The 16727-nt window shown below is 47.7% G+C and overlaps 1 protein-coding gene across 5 annotated transcripts; it reads right to left on the bottom strand.

Annotated features, from left to right (window-relative positions):
- Positions 1-1197: 1197 nt before the first annotated feature.
- On the bottom strand, positions 1198-16447 carry NR2F2 (nuclear receptor subfamily 2 group F member 2). Of its 5 annotated transcripts, XM_012571283.5 has the most exons (4): positions 16391-16447; positions 15942-16003; positions 7648-8175; positions 2762-4411 (listed from the first exon to the last, which is right to left on the bottom strand). In XM_012571283.5, exons 2-4 carry the CDS (start codon positions 15982-15984, stop codon positions 4137-4139), a joined length of 846 nt encoding a protein of 281 aa, XP_012426737.1. In that variant the 5' UTR covers positions 15985-16003; positions 16391-16447; the 3' UTR covers positions 2762-4136.
- Positions 16448-16727: the final 280 nt, after the last annotated feature.

The following is a 16727-nucleotide window of genomic DNA, read 5'->3' as shown; positions in this document are numbered from 1 at the left end:
TCGGTGTGACCCCGCGCACCGCGCCGCCTCGCACGGGGGAGACGCTTCCACAGGTCACTGACACGCGGATGGAGCCGGGCTCGGTGTGACCCCGCTGTCCCAGCCGGGCTCGGGGGAAGCGCCGCCCGCGGTCCCAGCCCGGCTCCGGTCCCGGTCCCAGCTCCGGTCCCGGCCCGGCGCTCCCCGGTCCGCGGGCGCTGCGCGGGGCCGCCATGTTGGCCGAGCTCACCGACCCGCACTTTCCCACGCGTATCACCCCCGCGGCCGCGCAACCTCCCGCTCCTCCTCCAAACCTTCCAAAAAAAAAAAAACCCCTCCAAAATAATAAATAAAATGCAACCTCCCAGCGGGCCGGCCCCGCGGGCACACGCGCGGACACACACGCGCGGACACGCGCGGGTGGCACCGCCCGCCCGCCGCCTCCTCCGGCGCCGGCCCCGCTTTTGTCTGAACTTGGGGAGCCGCCTCCTCCCGCGCCCCCTCCGCGCCCCGCGGGAGCTCTGCGAGAGCAGCAGCAGGAGGAGGAAGGGGAAGGGGGTGAAGAAGAACCTTTCCCGAGCTCCGGGTCGCACCGCGGGCGGCTCCGCAGCTCTCGCTGTCGTTCCGGGTCGCCTTTGGGTCTTTCCCCGCCAGTGCCGGTGGCAGGGGTGGGGGGGAAGGAATAGAGCGAGCTAAGAGCAGATTAAAGCAGAAAATATAATAAAAGGGAGGGTTGGGAAGTGGGGGAACCGCAAGGAAAAGAAAATAAATTAGACACTTAGAGGGAAAGAGTCGCCATGTTTAACAGCTTTTTTTTTTTTTTCCTTTTCTTAAAAAAAAAAAAAAAAAAAAGGATCTCCTCAATTCAACATAGAACAAGCTTCTCCATCCCAACCCTCCTCTTTTGTCCAATTCAATCTTTGGATAGATCTTTTGTTCTAACTCAGCATGAAAAGAAAAACTTTCTTTAAACGCTATAAACTTAAAACTAACTGAAGTCCCTAAACAAATCCTCCTCTGAGCATTCCAAACATATATACACGGGGCTTGTGTGTGTGCGTGCGTGTGTGTGTGTGTGTGTGTGTGTGTGTGTGTGTTTTTATTTAACCCTGGTGCATTTTCTGTTTAATATTATTCTCTGTGAACCAAAGCTCGCTGCAAGAAACTTATAAATACAGAGATAGCTTACAGGCTTTAAAACATAAAAAGCAGAGAATGTTTTGGATTTGAAAATCATAAATTATAATTTAATGCCAATAACAATTTACAACAAATGGTTGTTTACAATAAACTAACACAAAACAAACAAGTCAAGATCCTGTGTTCTTAGTAAGCATAAAAACTTCACACACACACACTCACATGGATAGCACTTGCAATAGAAAAAGCTAAATCTAGAGGTCAGCAATTCCCCTGCAATAATAGTATATTTATATATTTATATATATTTATATATTTATAGAAAAGGAGCCATGATTCAGATGTAAAACTCTGCTCAAATTCACAGTCATACGCCCCTCAGCCCCCAGTACAGATGTGTCTAACTGGAACACACTAAAGATCAGGGTTTAATCGACTTTACAGAATGATCTCTCTCCCTCCCTCTCTCTCTTTTTGTGAAACCACAACATGGTGTAGTTACGTGTGGTAAAAAGGGAGAGGGGGAAGCCTCAGACAAGAACAAAATTGCAAGCTTTCACATACAAAGCATCTGCTACAGACCAAGGGGAGGGCGGGCGGGGGGGAGAGAGAAAGAAAAGAGAAAAAAAAAAATAAATGACACGCACACACACGAAATAAAATATCAACCCCTTGCAAAAACCACATCATCTTGCCTTCCTTCAGGTTTGGGTTGGGTTATTTTGTGGGTTTTTTTTTTTTTTGCCTGCTCGGGATAGCACTCAGTGCCCCAGTGGTGTGTCCAGTCCTATGCCACCCGCCCAGGCAGGTCCCAGTGCGGTGCCAGGGCTGCAGGACAGGGCCCTGTGCCACCACAGGGGACACCCATGGACGCCCACGCGTGTCTGCCTGCCAGCAAACACACAGACATGGAGCCCATATGTAAAAGAGAGAGATGACCTGTGGTCATGCTTTCACAGTCTAAGGTAAAAAAAAAAAAAGGAAAAAAAAAAAGAAGAAAAAAAAAAAAGAAATCCACTTGAGAGTATATATACATTAAAAACCGACTCCTCAGTGCTAGAAGCTAAAGCCACTCCATTTGAAGACCTCTCAATGACAACGATAGATGGCAACTACGGAGTATTATAAAAAATCACACATACTTAAAGAAAACTCATTGCAAACAACTGACCTATATTTACAATACTGCTATTACCTTGCTTGAATGATCTTGTGCGCGTATGTCAGACATTTACAAAAGATTTTTCGCCCCATTCTGATCATAAAATAGATACTGATCTCCAGATTTCTAATACTTTTTCACAACAATACCTTTCCTACGCAGGCACTTAAGTGTGACAAAAATAAGGGCCTTTTTTTTTTTTTTTTTTCCCCAGAAAATCCATTTTTAATTAACAGGAGGATTAGATGAATGGGGGTTGATGGTTTACCATTTCAGCATAGTACTTCCTAAAACCAGAGATAAACCACGAACTTAAGTCCTCCACCCCCATCCCGGAATTAAACAGGTAAATACACTACAATACATCTGCTACAAACTTACTGTGACAAGTAAACAAATCAATCGCCTATGGACTGAAATGACTGCAAACTATAGAGAAGTAATGTGGTTTCTGAAAGACATTTATGACAGCCAAACAAGTTTCAGATATCAAATAATATTTTAATTTCTGAATACTTTCAATTTTCCTTGGAATATAACACACAAAGACTCGACCAAACAGTTCAGTTATTATAACTTTTACAGTATACAGAAATGTTGCACTTAAAAAAAAAAAAACCTTCAGTTTTTTTAAACACAAAACTGTAAACTCTAAGATACTGAATCAATCACGTTATCTATAAGTGCCAACAGTGTTATTTTGTCATGCTGATTTCAATGGTATTTTTTAAAAAGGGAAAATATCAACAATTATTATAATACAAAGGGCTTGCAAATATACAAACAGATAGAGGAGTTTAATAACAATTCATGATGAACTATGTGGAACCCAATTCAAATTACAAAAGTTCACTTTGCTTGTTTGCTTGTTTGTTTTTTTTTTTTAATCAAAACCGTAGTGTGTCTTGGACACAAAATCCTTCTACCTATAATAAATCCCCACAGTTCATTTTCTGTCCGAAATATCAAAAAAACCTAGATTTGGGGGGAGTTATATGACACGTGTGGTTCATTCGGGTCTATATAATTATAGCTCTCTCAGCTTCAAGCTAGATTTTGGGTCACCACCTTAAGTGCGCTTCCATCATTGTGTTGTTGAGGGTTTTTTTTTTTTTTTTCTCTTTTCCTTTTCTTCCTATGATACTTTCGTGGACTCAGTTTTAATTCTTTCAGAACATATATTTTAAGGATACACAGTTTATTTTTTTTTTAAAGAAGCCAAGGTTATATCAAAAATTATTATAGAACCACAGAATAAACTGGTTTGAAACCAGAAAAATACAAAAAAGAACAGCTATAGGTACATAGACACATAGGACAATTAATAATTTGGAAAAAAAAGACTCACTTTCTTCCGTTCTGCTAATTTTCTCCAAATTTCCTTTAAATGCACTTTAAGCGAGATTTTTAAAAAGTTTACCCCCCCAAAAAAAAGAAAAAAAAAGAAGAAAAAAGAAAAAAAGAAAAAGCCCACCATCGTTTCTTTTCTTCTTCTTTCTTTTTTTCTTTCCCTCTTTTTTATTTTTTACAAAAAAAATGATAAGTAGCAAGTTTTTTTTCTGAACAACACGGGAGTTTTTAATGCATTCTGTAAAAGTTCATTTGACAGTCTCTTTTTTTAATTCACAGTCCATTAATTTTTTCCTGTCTTCTCTTAGCAAACTTGTAACATCCTTTTACATCCTTTCTTAGCAGAAGGAAATTTAAGAAACAACCAGAACCCAAATGTCATTTGCTTTCCTTTCACTCTCATCTCCCTTCTCAATTTTGAAAATTTTTTTTTTTTAAATTTTTGTCTTGATGTATTTTTGTTTTCTCTCTCTTTTTTTTTTTCTCTCTCTCTCTCTTGAATGTTTTATTGAATGGACATGTAAGGCCAGTTAAAACTGCTGCCAGACAGTAACATATCCCTGATTAGGGTTTCTATGGGGGTTTTACCTACCAAACGGACGAAAAACAATTGCTCTATGACAGAAGAGGAGACAGTGCGAAGGGAGGGGAGACGTAGTAATAGCTTCCCGAATCGTGTTGGCTGGTTGGGATACTGGCTCCTAACATACTCTTCCAAAGCACACTGTGACTTCTCCTGTAAACTTTCAACATGGGCTACATCAGAGAGACCACAGGCATCTAGAAGAAAGTGTATTAAAAAAAAAAAAAAAAAAAAAAAAAGAAAGAAAATGAAAAAAAAAAAAAGAAAGCAATAATCAGATTAAAAAGGTTTTGGTGGTTTGTGGTTGTTTTTTTTTTAAATGTTTTTAATTTGATTTTTTTTTTTAATGTCTAGGTTTAAGAGTCGATCGTGCGCCATCACCTTGCACCCCAGAGTTTAAGTGGGTTTTACCAAAAGGGACAATCTCTCTGTGCATGTGTGTGTCTGTATTTCTGGGTTTCTCTCTCTTCTAGAGGGTCTCCTTTAGGACTGAGCACAGCTCCCAGAGTGGAGATTTCTAATGGCACCACAGACCTGAGGGGTGGCAAGGAGGTGCTGGCCAAGCCTAATTCCACATCTCTGTATTTTTTGGGGGAAAGGCTGGGGGGGCGGGGAAGGCTTGAGTCGAAAAGGGGGAAAGGGAGCCACTATTTCTCCACACCCCCCCTTCTTGGAAAATAATTGGGGGGAGCCTAACCCTGCAAAGAGAAGGACTACTAGTCATAGTGATAGAAATCATAATAATAATAAAAAACTGGCCCAGCCAAAGATAATGGCGCCCCGGATCCAGCAACAGATTCTCCCCCAAAGAAGACAACGCGTTTTTCTTCAGTCTTTGAAACTGATTTAAGTGGCCCTTTAAAACTGATCTTGTCAGTTTAGCCTATTCAGAGGCAGCCATGCAAACTGTGATCTCTCTGTTCATTTGAGCTGTTTCTTTTCCCCCCTCTTTTCTTTTCTCTTTCTTTCTTCCCCCCCTCCACTCCCCCCTCTTTTTTTTTTTTTTTTTTTTCCTCTTCTTCTTCTTTTTAAACCTAAAGGCCCTTACAAGAAGAAAACTCCCTGATAGGGTCTGGACATTTTTTTCTTTTTTTTTTTTTCTTTTTTTTTTTTTTTCCCTGATACGCTAAAATACAATAAGTTCCCTTTAAATCAGAGACGTCTGTGCTGAAAGAGCACAGGTTGTGACCTGACCTCCCTGTGGCTTTCCTAGGCACAGGGCTAACACATGCATATTCTGCGAGTCATTAGAACCCAGATTTTTCCCCCCTCCCTCTTAAAAGAGGCTGCAGCAAACATTATATACATCTATGTGTGTCTGCTTTACATCAGGGAGGGTTATTGGGGTGCTGCAGAAGCTGCAAGCATCACCCTATATTTTTTTGCATGAGGCTGTCTTGCCCAGAATCAGATAACAAGAAACGTTTATCTAGTTGGGAGGCAATTTACACGCCAGGCCTCCCATTTTGAAAATAGTCATAAATTAAACAGTTACGACAGGATCGGACGATTGTTTTCTCAGAAGGCTTAAAAAAAAAAAAAAAAGAAAAAAAAAAGGAAAAAAAAAAGAAAAAAAAAGTGATTTGGGAGAAAAGGCAGGATTGGAAATAAACTCCTTGGTGTGGGTGTGAGCTGGGCAGGGGCTGGGGAGGGATGTGAGCGTGTGTGGGATCCTCGCTGAGCGGCTGAGCGAGGGAGAGGAAAATGCATCCTAGAAAAACGATAGAAAAATAAAATAAGCACCCCACGGACACCCCTTCCCACTCGGGATCCCTGTCTCCCTGTGGCTAGATGCGCCCTGCTCATTGATCACCTCAGGATTTAGCACCAGTAATTGGGGGGGGGGGGGGAGGGTAAAAAAAAAAAAGGAGAAGTTTTTTATGTGTAAAGCAATAATATATAAAAGGAAGTTTAGGTCACGACCCAGAACCTGGACAAAGTCCAGAAAATGACTTCGTTCCCCAGACCCCCTTTAACACAACAAGGAACGGATTGTGAGCCCTTCTTTTCCCACATAAACTACATTTTTTTCCTGTTTCCTGATATCAGGCTTTAAAAAACTCTGATGAGTAATTATTTTGCAGGTCCTGCTTCCATTCATATGTTTATCGCGTGGCCACTTTCCCAAGCGTCCGAAGGAGTTACAGGCGAAATATATGTATTTTTAAATTTAATCCCCAAACTTCGAGGGCTCCAGCACACTGGGTTGCCGGTGCAACCTCAAAGTTAGTCATCTGAGATAACGTATTGCACAAATTAGCGAGCAGATTTTTTTTTTTCCCCTCAGAAGAAAAAAAAAAAAAATTTAGCCTCCAGAGTTAATATCAGGATTATTACTCACCCAGGTTAAACTCTAGTGCAAGCTAATTAGATTTCACAACGCACTCAATTATTGCTTTATAACTCATGCACTATTTCTAGGCAGCAAAAGTTGACACATATTTCCCCCCCCCTCCTCCCCTCTTTGATTATCTAAGAAACACCTCGAGGTCTTTTCCTCGGGAGAGTCATGGTTGTGCCACCCCGGAATTACACCGCGGAGCGGCAGCTTCAGCCTCCTCTTACTTTTCCATACTATCCCTGGCTGCTTATGGTAATGATCTTTTCGCACCCGCTACTCGCTTTGGACTATGCAGTTCCTGCTGGGTACAAATGCAAACTTTTCCCCTTAGCTTAAATGACACAGAACTGCTCACTGCCACATTCTGTTTAAATCAGAGACAGCTCTTCGCAAAGTTGATTTATTTTATTTTATGAGATGGCAGGGAACATATTTTAAACTCAGATTTGTGCATTTAACTTTTTTTTTTTTTTTTTTTATTCAATTTTTAATCCTGCAGGGCTTTTTTCCCTTCCTGGCTGCCCATAAAACGATCCTCTTTTTAAAGTGGTTTCACTGATAGGACGACTTGTATTTAACAACATCAAACAGATTTTGCTGCTGTTCGGATGCGTGTCATTAAATGCAACAACCCAGAGCTATACTGTTAAATAAAATATTATTTTCAATGGGAAGAGCGCAGTCTCTCGTGGCGAATGGGTGCCTCTTCCCGGGCCCCTTCTTTCCCAGTCCCCAGCATTATTCAGCAAGGGTTGGGGTGTATTTTGGCTGTCTGGTTTTTTCTTTAAAAAAAAAAAAAAAAAAGGTGTGTGTGTATTTTATTTTGATTTTATTTTTTTCCTGATTTGCACTCCCTAGAAGATGGGATGCTCGGATCCGAGGCCCTGAAGGGGAGAGCACAGGGCACCGCTTCCTAAAAGGAAAAGAGACCGCGCTGGTTCTCGGGGGGCAGGGAGCAGGGGATGGGGTGCAGGCAATAACACTTTGCAAGAGCAAACAGTTCTCAAGGGGGGCCCGGGGAAGGAGAGAAAAACAAAACAAAACAAAACCAAAAAAAAAAAAAAAAAAAAGGAGCAAAGAAATGCCGCCTACCTGAGGTGAAGAGGACTATGGCCTTTAAACAGCTATATTCTGCAGAGTCGACATGCAATGCTTTCAGTTTTTCTACTTGCTCTTGGAAGATTCGTATGTGGTCCATAAAGGCGACCACTCGGTCAGCAGACATTGGCGAAGCGTGGAGGCCAGCAGCTGCCAGGAGCGGAGCTACGTGGAGGGGCATGGAGCACTGGGCAGCGTTGAGGACAAATAACTCGCTCCAGGTCAGCCTCAGGAGGGCCACCTGGTCTGTGATCTGGAGGTCTGGGAAGAAGGGGATATTCCTGGCCCACTCCACCGCGCTGAAGAGCATCCTAGCTGCCAGTTCACAAATGTTCTCGATGCCCATGATGTTGTTGGGTTGCATGCACTGACTGCCAAAGCGGGAGGTGGGGTAGGGCTCTGCTCTCAGAAGAAGGGAGATATATCCGGATAGGTAGGAATGGCAGTTGAGAGGGTCCCCATTTGTCAAGGCGAACTGACCATGAGTTGGCTGTGTGGGTGGCATTCTGCCCCTCTGGACCGCTGCAGTAAATAAAGAAGAAACTACAGCTATTAATATCTGAATTGCGACCATCGGTTCAAATACAGCCTGCTTTGTGTGCCTGTGCGTGCCTGTGTGACCCCGCGCCCGGCCAGCTTCGGGGGGAACATGCATTTTCCCAGGCAGAGTTCAGCCCCGGGCCCGCTCTAAGGCTCCGCACTTCTGGGGTCAAGTCAAGCAACAACAAAAGCTGAGGGACGCTGTGGGCTCGGCCAGGGCTGCTGTGGGAGCCCAGCTCCTCACTTCCCAAAACACACCACAGTCCAGTTATCCCCCCTCCCCTGCACCGCCACCCCCTCCTTCAAGAGATGCAGGACACGTCTTTGTGTGTTTTTTCTCCATTACACCTAAACCAGCTCATTGATTTGAGGCTGGGGGAGCGGGATGGGGAGGGAGGAGGGGAGAAGGAAGAAACACTTCAGTTCGAAATCCCCGGCTCTGGTCCCACACGCGTTTCTCGCCCACTGAATACATCGTTGCTGCTGGTATTATACATCCCCCCCTCTCGTAAAAAATACCAAAGGAGGCAAAATCACCCCACAACATCCCCGGCAGGTCCCCTGGTGAGGCTGAGAGCATTATCCAAAGGCACCTTCCCCCGCTGCCCATGGAAAGTGGGCCTTTCATTTTGTTAATAAATTTACACGGTGACAGCGAGAGAAAAAGGAGAGAGAAAAAGGGCTCAGAGGCAGAGAGACGACAAGAAGGGAGAACGCCTAAAAATGTGCTTGATTTATATTTGTTACTGCCTGTATTCCAAGGTTAGTTACTCTTGCAGAAACACAAAGAGAGGAGCCCGGCGAGTCCCAAGCCCCCTCACCCTTAACCTACATAGCAGCGTCCAGACACAGAGCACGCACTGGAAAACTGCAGGCTCACATTTCCCGTCTAATTTTATATCACAAAGACTCCACTTGCAGAGATCCGAGCACCCCACACTTACTTCTGGACTGCTCCTTACACCCCCCACCCCATCCCTTCTACCTCCTCCTGCCTCTCCCGGAGGAACAAGAAAATAAGAGGAAGAAGAGAAAAGTGAGGTAATAACAACCAGGAAAGGCAGGCACACGGCAGTGTGTATATACACACACACACACACGCGTGGAGATGTGTGTGTGTATGTATTTATAATTTTAAAGGAGGAAAAATCCGGCTGGGAATCCACAGTGGAGTGCTGTAGAGCCTCGGTAGGGTGAGTCCCATTGTAATAGTAATTTGAACCGCCTGTGTAAAATTGCAATCTAAGGCAGGGTGCTGGAGGATATATATATGTGTGTTTGTGTGTGTGTATGTGTGTGTGCATCTCGGGAGGCTCCGTGTGTGTGTGTGTACACACACGCACAGACACACACACACACACAGGGCTGCTCGGGGCACGGGGGCTAAGGCTGAGCATGCAGGAGGAAACACGAAGGAAAAGTAACCACACGTCAGAATCATCATCTCGCTCCTAAGCAGCGTGAAACTAAAAATCCACTTTCAATAAACCTCCATCAGCAAAATCAAAACAAACACAAATCAATTACGAGTGCAGGAGAAAGCATGCGAGAGCCCCTGCCTCCCTGCCCACCCTCCCCAACACCGCTTTCTTTCATTACGAGAAAGTTTCTGGCTGGTTTATTCGAGGGGGGTGGGTAGGGGGGAGGAAAGGTTCTGGTTGGGTTTGGGGTTTGGAGAGGAAGGTTAAAAATACTAAGAGTAATTATATATATTATTTAAAAAATAATAAAAAAAAAGGAAAACCAAACAAACCCCAAAACGCAGCGAGCGAAAAAAAAATTTGCAAAACAAATGAAATCCCAATACCTTCCCGTCTCATGCCAACTTTGAGGCATTTTTTGAGGCGGCAGTACTGACACTGATTGCGGTGGTGCTGGTCAATGGGACAGTTCCTGTTGGCACGACAAGTGTAGCTGAGATTCCTCCTTACACTCCGCTTGAAGAAACTCTTGCAACCCTCGCAGGTAAACTGGCCATAATGTTTGCCACTAGACTTGTCCCCACAAACCACACATTCAATGTGCTGCTGCTGCTGCTGCTTGTCTCCTTGGTTCTGCTGGCTCGGCGGGTTGGTCTGGGCTGGCGTACTGGGAGGGCCCCCGGGCCCCGGGGTCTGTGGGGTGTGCGGGGCCCCGGCCGGGGGTCCCTGCACCGGCGGGGCTTGCGAAGGCTGCGTTCCCTGAGCTCCGGGCACATCGTCCTGGGGGTCTCGCCACGCACCGACTACCATTGCCATATCTATTGGACACCGTTGCCAAACTTCCTGTTCCCCCTTTATTTTCAAAGTTTGTTTGCTTTGCTTTTCAGATCAGCTTTGCAGCAGTCTTTTTATTTTTTGTCCTCCCCTCTCTCTCTCTCTCTTTCCCTCTCTCTCTTTTGTTGTTTTGCCTTTTTTTTTCTTTTCTTTTTTTTTTTTTTTTTTTTTCAGGAGGGTCGGGGTGGGGGGGATCTCCCGGTACCGGCAAAGGTGCAGAAGCACGGGGCGATGGAGGTGTGTGTGCGGGGGGGCGAGGTGCGAGTCGATTGTCTGGGCTCCAGGAGAGCAAAGTAAAGGGGTGGTGGGGGTGGGGGAGAGAGGGGGAGAGAGAGAGAGAGAGAGAGGAGAAAAAAAAAAAAAATCTCTTCAAAGATCTCCCTCTCTCTCTCTTAGAGCTGATCTGCAGCAGAGTAGTTGAAGGAGGAGAGGCGGGTGTCTGGGGGCCAGGTCCAGGGAAGCTCGCAGTCAGCCATTCAGGAAAGCCATCAAAATAAGAATGAATAAAAGGTTAAAGATTACACACACAGCGGAAAAAAACACGCACAGCGGAGGAGACTCTTCTCGGCGCGGAGAGCGGTCGGTCTCGCCGTAGTTTTTGGAAGTCCAGCTTGCAGCAGCAACATCAACTGCGATCGCTTTGTTTTTGTGGGCTTTTTTTTTTCCTCCTCCTCCTCTTTCCTCCTCTCTCTCTGTTCTGTCTCTCCTCCCTCCTTCGCTCGCTTTAATTCTTCCTCTCCGCCGCTCCGCCCGGCCGCTGCGCTCTTGCTCTCTCTCGCTCCCTCTTTTGGGCTCGGGGGTGTGGGGGGGCTGTTGGCTTTTTTTTTTTTTTTCTCCTCCTCCTCGCTCTTTTTTTTTTTTTTTTGTTTTATAAAAAAATTCTTATTATCGTTACGATTACGATTATTATGAATTATTATTATGATTGTTTATTTGTTCCTCCTCCTCCTCCTCCTCCTCCTCTCCGGCGCCGCCGCTCTGCTCCGCTCTGCCCCGTTCCGCCGGTTCGCCGCTCCCGCCGCGCCGCGTCCCCGCCGCCGCTCCCGCTCCCGCCGCCGCTCGGGTGCCGCTGCCGCCGCTCCCGCCGCCGCCGCTCCCGCCGCCGCTGCCGCCGCCGCCGCCGCGCTGCCTTATGCTGCTTCTGCCGCCTCGCAAGTGGGCTCTCGCCTCCGCGCCGCCGGTGCTCACGGCGCGGGCAGGGGGAGGGGGGCCGCGGGGCGGGGGGGAGGGAAGGAGTCAACTCGCCAGCGCAGCAGCGCCCAGCCAGCCAGGATGATAAAAGAGGGGAGCGGGAGGAGGAGGAGGAGGAGGAGAGGAGGAGGAGGAGGAGGAGGAGGAGGGAGAGGGAGAGAGAGAGAGAGAGAGAGAGAGGGAAGGATCATAACCCAGCGCGCAGCATCGCTCCTCAGCCGGGGAGGGAGGGAGGGAGGGAGGGAGGAGGGGAAAAAAAAAAAAAAAAATCACCACGGGGAGAGCGCGCCAGCGCTCCCCCCCACCCCCCCCGCCCCAAAATAAAAAGAAGCAGGGGCTCCCCCCCCGCTCCCCTCCCCTGGCGGCGGCGGGGAGGGGCGGCGCGGGGCGGGGCGGGCGGGCGGTGCGGGCGGCGTGTGGGCCGAGGAGCGGCGAGCGCGCTCCCCGCCGGCCGCTCGCCCCGCTGGCGGGAGAGTGAACTTTGACACGGCTGCTGCAACTCAGCGCGCGTCGCCATGGCGACCGCGCGCCTTATAAGGCAACCGGGCCGGCGCCTGACTGGCCGGGCGCGCGCGCCCCGCCCCCCGGCCCTCATTGGGCCGCGCCGCCCTTGCGCGCCCGCCATGGCCGCCGCCGCCGCCCGCGCGGTCCTAGCGCCGCCCGCCGCCCTCCCGCCCCGCCGGGGCCAGGGGTGAGGGCGAGCCCGGAGCGCGGCGCCGCCGCCGCCGCCTCACCTGCGGCTGCCCGCCGGGGCGCGGCCTCGGGGGGTCGGAGGGGGGCGGCGGGTGCAAAGCGGAAAAGCAGGCGCTAAAGCGAGGTAAAACTCCACGGAATAAAAGTAAAGCCGAGCCCCGGCGGCGGCGGCGGCGCCGCGGGGAAGGGGCGGCCGCGGGTTGCCCGAAAGCGGTCGGGGAGCTCAGTGCGGGAGGGTCTCACGGCGGAGCTGCTCCGGGCACCTGCGCTGGCCGCGGCCGCCCCGTGTCCCGCTGCCCGCGGAGCCGCTCCGAGCCGGGCCGGGCTGCCCCGAGCCGGGCTGGGCTGCGCCGAGCCGGGCCGGGCTGCGCTGAGCCGAGCCGAGCGCGCCCGCGCCCCGCGCTCCGGGACCGGCCGCTCGCACAGCCCGGCCCCGCCGCTCCGCCCGAGCGCTCCCGGCTCCCGCCCGCACCCCGGCGAGGGGACCGCGCTCCGCTGCCGGCGCCGCCGATCCCGGCACGGCGCTCCGCTGAGCGTGACAGCCGTGCCTCCCGCACGGCATCGCCGCGGCGTGCCTCACCTCCACCCCTTTAACTTTATTTCGGGGTTTTGCGGGTTCCGCGGTTTCATGAGCACACGTACCCCGACACTGTAACACGACCTCCGTTCTGTACCACGGGCAGGTAACAGAGCTAAGCACGGGAGCGGGTTTATTTCCCGCTGAATGGAGCTACCGGCCAGCGGAGCGGGGACTCGAGTCCGTCTCCCGGTGAAAATGGCCAAAAGACACTCGAACAAGCGAAGGGACGGAGAGATAAAATAGAAAACGTGTTAACATAAGCAGATAAATGCCCGGCCGGACCTTTCCTCCTCTGCGAACACACGCGACCGGGAGCGCTCACATCCCAGCCGGTCACCGAGCACGGCCGCGGGGACACAGACCTGGGCACAGCTCTGGGAGGGATTAATTGCCCCTCACCTCCTCACACACTTTTTCATGTTGCCACATGCCCACACACTCCTGCCGCAGAAATAATACGTGTGGCTAAAGCCGCAGGTGCGGAGATGGTTGGAAAGTTGTAAAAAGCACCTCGACTTGAGAGTGTCCTGCCTGGAAACCTGGCGTGCTCAGACCCCAGGGGCCAAGAGGGTTTTGCGACTCAATTTCAAAGACAAGGCTGCAGCATTCCCATTGATCCTCACGGAGCAAAAAAAATAACCTTTACCCGAAACAGTGACCAGGAGGGACTGGGAAGACAGAAAATGGGGAAGGAATCTTTCCTGGTTAAAATGTGGGGAACTGCCTTATGATTTCCAAACAACCCAGAGCTGAGGAGGTGACCTTTTGGGGAGGGTAGCAGAAGGTGGGGGTTCAAAATGCAGAATAGCCACAGATTGTTGCTGATGTTGGATTTCCTGAGGAAAAAAAAATAAAAGACAAAACCCAAACCACAACACCAACCTTTCCTGTCTCGAATCTGACAAAGTAAACAGGATTAATTCACCATATGAAAAAACATAAACGCCGTCCTAACAAATGCAGAAATCAGAAGGGAAAGCGGTTTTAACAGGACGCACAATATTAATAGTTTGAACGTATGATCGTAAAAATGAAAAACCATTGATATACGCTTAAAAGCCGCCGTATAAGCTGATTGCTCAAGCATTAATGAAGAATGCCCCAGATTAACTATTTGCTCTTCGAGGGATGCAGCGATATAACTATCTATTAGCACCATTAGATGCTTTGCTATTTATTTGAAAACACCCCTGCGAGTGGGTTGAGACAGAAGAGATGAATGTAAAAATGAACTGCAGCTAATTTCGCTAAATAATCCTCGAAACCTGAGCGCTTCGCAAGGAAGCGGGAGATTCTCCACTGTCCTTCTCCGAGGCTAATGACAATAGAAATGCTCTGGTTTAAAAGTGAGACCGTGTTGGTTTTCCAAATAAACAAACGCATCCCTCCTGCCATTTTACTGCAGATGTAAATTTATTTTAATGAGAGGGAGTGGAAGGATTTATTTTGCTAAAATTGAGTTGGGGATAGAGCCGGTGTAAATCTTTAGGTTTCAAAAAGAGAGGAGGAAGGAGGGGGAAGCTGCTTTCCTGGCAGAAAGCTGCCTAACAGTCCTCTAATTCTTTCTAGATTAAATCGCAATATGAATACAGCATCGAACAAATACCGAGTTTCGCTCTGAACTCAGTGGAAAGCAGTTACGTCTAACAGAATTCAATGAATTCCTCTTCTCCCTCAATGTAGTATGTGTGTGTTTTTCTCTTCCACCACACTGAAGTTCCATGAATAGGGAAAGTGGCTCCTATTGTGTGCCTCTGAACTTCCAAGTCAATGCAATTTTTAACCACTGGCTTGTGGTACTTTGAAAATCACCAGGGGCTGTCAGAGTTGGGTCCTCTGAAAAATTTACAGTGCTAAATCAGAGCATATGCTGTGAGAGAGGAAAAAAAATTGCTTAAGATTGGAGCAAGTACAGTATCTGGCTGCCCCCTAGTGTAAGTCTCTTATCTGCCTAAAATTCAACTTTAAAAGAAAAGGATCTCTTAAAGGGAAACGACTTTTGGCTCACGTATGCATACGAGAATGAAACTTCTGTACATTTTAATCTGATTAATTCCTAAGGATTTAAAATTAATTGGCTTGGGCACTCCTAGACCGGACTATAAGATTTCTGCATCAGGGTTTCTGCGAGAGCTGTGCCGAATAGGTATTTTTAAGGGATAGTGGTAAGGGATGGGGGGGGGGGGGGGGGGAAAGAGATCCTGTTTTGTGATTTTTTTTTTTTTAACGAGGATCCGAGCCTCGCTTGCTGTTGTCAGAGCAAAACACTTCTGCTGCCTAAAGTCAGATCCACGTCTTTTGCAATAATACTTAAAAAAAAAAAAAAAAAGAAAAGGATAAATTATTGCCTTAAAGCCTCAGCCGAACTGCCAACCACACCTTCGGATGGTGAGTATATTCCAGCTTCTTTCCATTGTACTTGCTTAGCCAGCGAAGGGACCGGAGGGGGAGAGGGGATCTCGGTTCTTTACCTTCACCACCGACCCTTCTTTTTTTTTTTTTTAATTTTTTTTAAATTTTTTTTTCTTTCTCCCCCCCAAAACAAACGCTGCACACAGAGACGCGATCGCGGGGTAGTTGAACACCCATCCCTTAAGTTCCGAGCCTCGTCCTGCCCTCGCAGCCTCCGGAGCGGCTCTCCCCGCTCCGCCCGAGCAGCCCCGGTACCGGGCAGCTCCCGGCCGCCGCTACCGGGGAAATGACTCGGAGCGGCTCCGCCTCGGACCTGCCAACCCGCTCCGCTCCTTGGGTTTGTTGGCTTGTTTGTTTGTTTGCTGCTTTGCTTTATTTAGCTAAAGGACGTGCTAACTGATGGTGCTGCAATTACACATACTTGGGTCTGCCCCCCTCCCCTCTTCCCCTCCTTAGAGCAACCCACGTAACCTTAGAAACGATCCTTTAAGACGCACGTTAGCTAACATTTGCTTTTTTGGATTTTTTGTTTTCCTTAAAAGAGAAACATAAGAATCACAACACATTGCCCGAAAAAAGTGTCAAAGAAGAAGAAAAAAAACTATAAGTAAACATACCAAAACCATATTTGCCTTGTTCAAGGTCCCAAATCGCTTGCATCTTCCTTTTTCTACCTCTCCTTTAGTTTGGCAGGTGAAACAAACAAATAAAAAAAAAAAAATCAGACCGCTGTTTGCCCCCCAGAAAGATGTGCGTTGGGTAATTATAGAGAAGTCTCCTTCTTGGTGTTTATCTAAGCGATTGTGCAAACTGATTAAAAAAAAAAAAAAAAGAGAGAGAGAGAAAAAAAAAAGTAAAGTTACAGCCTTCAGGGGGGGAAAAAAAGGAAGCAAGGTGAAGGGAATAGATTTCCCACAACCTAAAGGGAAGTGCTTTCGATGTATTATTAGCGATCAGCCTTGGGAGAGAGAGGAAAAAAAAAAACACCCTGAACACACTCTAACTTTACACAGACAAGATTTCAGGGGGGGCTTTGTACACAGCTGCTTAGGAATGTGCGCCTTGCCTTTAAGAAAAAATCCCCAAGCCCAAGGTAGGAGATGTCTTTGAGTGATCCTTGTCTCATTTCATTCCTTAGAAGGAAGAGCGTCTCGCTACACCTTGTTTGGAGCTGGAAAGGCGAGACTTAAAAAAAAAAAAAAAAAAAAAAAAAAAGAGGGGAAAAATATTCACAACCCACCCTTCCAATTGGGGAGAAAAAAAAAAAAAAAAAAAAAAAAAAAAAAAAAAAAAGAGGGAAATCTCCTAAGTTAATGACTGTTGGGGGTAGGATGGATGCGACGGATTTCAGCCCCCCCCTCCCCCCCTTTCCCACCTCCCCCCTCCCCGGCAGGAAAAAAAAA

Source organism: Taeniopygia guttata, chromosome 10 (genome assembly GCF_048771995.1).
Source record: "Taeniopygia guttata chromosome 10, bTaeGut7.mat, whole genome shotgun sequence".
Classification (NCBI taxonomy): domain Eukaryota; kingdom Metazoa; phylum Chordata; class Aves; order Passeriformes; family Estrildidae; genus Taeniopygia; species Taeniopygia guttata.
This window is presented reverse-complemented; position numbering and strand designations above follow the sequence as displayed.